The 4,661-nt window shown below is 60.2% G+C and overlaps 1 protein-coding gene across 1 annotated transcript in view; it reads left to right on the top strand.

Moving 5' to 3' along the window:
* The window catches only part of LRSAM1 (leucine rich repeat and sterile alpha motif containing 1), a 23,610-nt gene extending 20,528 nt beyond the window's left edge, over positions 1-3,082 (top strand). The window contains exons 22-25 of the mRNA XM_009890324.1: positions 696-859; positions 1,293-1,374; positions 2,295-2,443; positions 2,957-3,082. Of these exons, the coding sequence (XP_009888626.1) occupies positions 696-859; positions 1,293-1,374; positions 2,295-2,443; positions 2,957-3,082 (521 nt within the window). The remainder of the gene's footprint in view (positions 1-695; positions 860-1,292; positions 1,375-2,294; positions 2,444-2,956) is intronic.
* The last annotated feature ends 1,579 nt before the right edge of the window (positions 3,083-4,661 follow it).

The following is a 4,661-nucleotide window of genomic DNA, read 5'->3' as shown; positions in this document are numbered from 1 at the left end:
CCTGCCCGGCCCCCGCCGTTTCGGCTAAGGCAGGGAGCAGGGCACACCCCCCGCCGGCAGGCTGACAGGCTGGGGGGGACCCCGGGCTGCCCTGCGTTGAGCCGTGGTGCTCAGAGCAGCATCTCATCCCCGTACGTTGGAGGTTATGGGGCTCCCTGGGTCTGTAAGGAGCCAGCCCCTCAGCTGTGCCAGCGGGAGCTGCCATCCCACCCTCGCACTGGAGCAGAGCACTCTGAGCACCTTCCCCGCAGGGCTCTGTGCTCCAGCTAAACCCCCAATCAGCTCCACCTGCCTCCCCAAACTCCCCTGCAAAGCCATCTGAATGCTGCAACTCCTGTCCGTTCCTGCCCAAACGTATTGAGCCGGGGACTTCGTGCTGTTATGGTACCCGCGGGGGTGGCCACAAAGGGATGGGTCTGAGCTCTGCCCGTGCTGCGCGTCTGCTGGAGTTTGCAAAGCAGATGCTGTTGCAGACATCGGCTGCCAAAATGGTTGTGTTTCCTTCTTCCCAAAACACGGCTATTTGAATTGTGGACATAAAATGCCGAGGGCAGAGCTCCTTCAGCTGTTGGGCTTTTGAGCTTTAGTGTCTCCAGCGATGCAGAATGCTTCGAGCAGGGCAGAGGGCAGGAACACACGCTGCCGGCCGCGCCGCCCGCCTTGCTGCCGCCTGTGCTGCTGCTTGTTCTGGAGAGCGAAGTCTGGGAGCTCGCCTTGTGTTTTGCAGGAGGAGGGCTTGGAGAGGCAGCTGGTGAACCTTTTAATCGAGCTGTCCGCTGAACAGTACCTGCCAGTTTTTGCACACCATCGCATATCCTTGCAAGCGCTCGGCACCATGACTGTCAGTGACCTGGAAAAGGTACGAGACAGCAGGTACACAGTGCAGGATGAGACCGGCTCTGCACTGGGACCGAACCTGTCCTTGTTGTGAGCCCGGCCGTGCTCACAGCTGTGCCCATGGTCTGGCAGGAGGGAGTTGGTGCTCCCAGTGTGTCACCTCCCAGCAGGGAGAGGTGTCATTGCTGCTCTGTGCCCCGTCTGAGTAGGCGAGAGCTCTCCCAGCGCAGGGTGAGCTGTGGCTTGCCTCTGTCATTCGACATCCCTCGGATGCTCTTTGTAGTAGACATGGTGCCAGGAGCATTCCCTTATCTGGCTTTGTCGCCTGGCAGAGGTGCTTCCCTTGACACGGCTGGGTCTTGCCACCGAGGCCCAAGAGTTGGCAGTGTCCCCTTGGGGACGTGTGTCTCCTCCTTTCCCCTCTGAGAGCTAACAGCCCTCCTCTTGCACCGCAGCTCGGCGTGACGGAGGCTGGCCTGCAGCGTGCCATCCTCAAGCGAGCTCAGGAGATCCTGGCCGTGGCCAAGACGATCCCAGGTACCACCAGTTCTTTTCCACCTACTCTTTGACACTGGCAGCAGTGCCTGAGCCTTGAGTGGGAACATCTGCGGGACCCAGCGCCTCCCTTTGGGGAGCGGAGCCACGCAGGCTGGTGTGCGCGTAGGCGAGGCAGGGACTGCTGGCATAGCTTGGGCTGTACTGTCAGACCAGTACCGTCTACTTTCTTCTTTACCAGAGCCCCGAGCTCCCATCTGCTTGCAGCCATCCTCACTGTTAGGGTTTGAGAAACCCATAACAGTTTATTGTCATTTAGACAATCATTCTCTCACCTGATGACCCCTCCCCACCTGGGAAAGGGAATCGGGAAAAACAAGGAAACCCGGGAGGCGAAGTATAAACAGATTTAATAGAGTAAGATTAGATAATTAACATTAATAGCACCAAAGAACCAATATTGATCCCGATACCAATACAGAATGTGCACAGATTATCCTCAGCCCATTCTATCTGTAGAAGCTGTGCACTCCCAGCGGGGACAGCAAATGTGGGACACTGAGTGCTGTGGCTTCAGGTGGAAGGGAAGGGCTCAGGGCTCCGGCACCGGGGCAAGGAGTTCTCAGGATGGCGGCCATCAAGGGAGAGAGCAAACTTTCTAATTTATTGTGAATGTGCCATTCATGGTATGCAATAACCCTGTTGGCAGCTTGGGTCGAGTGCCCGGGTCTCGCTCCTCCTCATCCCCACACCTGGTGAGATTGAAAACACTGAGACCTTGAAACCCACACACCATAGCTGGCTAGAGAGTAAATATTTTCACCAATCCAGTCACTCGAGTGTAGTTTTCCCAGGTATTAGAAATTAGTCCTGTGTCGCTCAAACCAGGACACGCACGCATGTGGGGTGGGTGGGAGATGTGTGGCTCTCCTGGTGCTCAGACCTCCTGCTTGTGGTTGCAGAGCTGCTGAAGTCGGTGGACGCCGAGGTCCCTGCAGCCCCAGAACCCAGCGCTCCCTTCGAGGAGCCTCTGAGTCCTGTGGTCCCGATGGCTCCCCCGTTGCAGTGGGACGAGAAGAAGTCAGAGTGCGTTGTCTGCATGGAGCAGGAGGTGAGAGCCCGGCACACGCGTAGTGCTGGAGCAGGGGGTGGAGTGAGGGCAACACCCAGCACATCCCACCGTGTCTGTGTCCCCAGCCTGGCCCTGGGCAATGCCTGGATGCTCATCCCTCCAGCTCCGGAGGCATGGCAGCGGGGAGGCAGGCAGGGCAGCGCAGAGCTCTGTGCGGGAAGGAGCTCGCTGAGCTGCTGTGCTGGTCTGTCCGCAGAGCAGCTCTGGGAAGCGTTCGTGGGGCTGCTGGTTCAGCCCTGACCCATGTCCTTCCCTCAGGCCCATTGCACTCCTGCCCTCTGCACAGCCCGGACCCTCAGGCACGCACAGCACTGGGCTGTGCCCGGGGCCGGAGATCGGGGTGTGGGGCTCTGCCTCCCACGCTGGGACACCCCAGGGTGATCCCCATCTCCTCCAGCCCCAGTTCCTCCTGTGCTGGAATACAGCGGTGCGGGGATGAGTGTTACGGGACAGCAACACTCATCGTGTCCTCTTCTCTGTCTCTTCCCCCAGACCCAGATGGTGTTCCTGCCCTGCGGCCATGTGTGCTGCTGCCAGACCTGCTGCGAGCGGCTGCACACTTGCCCCCTGTGCCGCAACGACATCACACAGCGCATCCGCATCTTCCACAGTGGCTAGACAGGGCGGAGGAAGGTGACCCTGCCCGGCACCACCTCCGTCACCCCTTCCCGGGGTGATGCCCCTCTTCTACTCCGTGTCAGTATTAAACAGACACTCGCACAGCATGACCAGCACTGCCCTCCCCGTGCACGGCCCTGAGCTGGCTGCTGGCTGCACCCAGGACTCTCAGCATCCTCCTGCGTTCCTCGACGGCTTCTCAGCCTCTGCCTTGGGCTCCTTCTTCATCTGTGTCTCCTCCTCCTGCCTGCCCGCCTAGTGTCTAGCATCCTCTTGCCTGGGAGCACTGGGTGATTGAACTTGGGTGCAATTCTGCCCCTTCCTCTCTGGCTAATGTATTTGTCTTCAGAAATGCCCCTCGCTCAGCAGGGACACAGTTAGTGCCATCTCTGAAGCCACCATGACCTTGCAGCTCCCGCACTGTGGCCGGGGCACTGCTGTGCTCCTGCGTCCGAGTGCTGTTGCCCTGAGGTGGGTGAATCTCCCATGGGAGGACTCAGCCAGAGGCGTGTGATGCTCTGGGGACTGCCAGGGCCATGCACTTCTGTCACGCCAAAGGTCTGGGGCTTCTTCTCTGGTGCCCCAGGGCAGCGTGTCTGGAGCACTGGTGGGTCGCAGCCAGGGACAGCGGTGCCAGGGCAGGGCGAGGAGCTCCCCGACCCCTCACCCGTCCTCCTGTTGTAGGGGAGAGTCTGCAACAGCCCAAGGTCCAGGACTTCAGGGACCCGCTGTGGCCACAGGAGCCCAGTGGGATCCCTCATCCGAAAAACACAGGTTGAGCGTGGAAAGCGTTGCTGCCACCGGACAGCACCAGTCCCGTGGTGGGTGGGCTGGGGCTGTGCCTGGCGCTGCTCTGCGTGGCAGCGTGCACGTAGTGCTCCGTTGTCATTAATGAGTAACATCCCAGTCAGGCTTTTGTCTCTTGACCTTGAAGTATAAAATGCAGAGATAAGCCCAGTCCCGCTGCAGCCCTTCCCCCAGCAGAAGCTATTAAAAAGCAGCTGGTTTCTGCTGGTGGTTGTTCGCTGGCTTTTTCCTTCTGGCGGTGGTGGTGTGTGTGTGTGGGGGGTGTGCTTAAAGCCGAGGGCTGCGGGGCAATGGCAGAGCCGCCACGTGCCTGGCTGTGCTGGGGTCGTCTCCTCCTCTCCCACGTCAAACCAGGAAGAATTTGAGGATCTTGGACTTCTCTGAGGGTGTTGCTCACTGCGGAGCAGCTTTGGGGACTTCCAAGCAGGGACAGACCTTGGACCCTCCACTGGGGCCACCTTGTGTGTGCTGCGCTCGTGCAGAGCATGTGTGCGGCCTCGTGGAGGTGGCCGGTGCGCAGCGCTGGGTGCCACCAGAAACCCTGGGGGATGGAAGGCAGCGGCAGAGCCGGGCTGGGGCAGTGTGGCCTTGGCTGAGCCCTTTGGGGACGGCCCGGGGGACGCTGAGCTGCTGCATGTGGGAGGTGGCACATCCCTTCCAGGGACTTGCTGGGTGCTTGGGTGGGGACGTGACGGGAGGGGAGGGGGACACACAGACATTTGGGGTACAGTGAGGGGAGCCCCGGCAGGGATGCCTAAATGAGGTCAGGGCT

Source organism: Charadrius vociferus, unplaced genomic scaffold (genome assembly GCF_000708025.1).
Source record: "Charadrius vociferus isolate BGI_N301 unplaced genomic scaffold, ASM70802v2 scaffold398, whole genome shotgun sequence".
Lineage (NCBI taxonomy): Eukaryota > Metazoa > Chordata > Aves > Charadriiformes > Charadriidae > Charadrius > Charadrius vociferus.
This window is presented reverse-complemented; position numbering and strand designations above follow the sequence as displayed.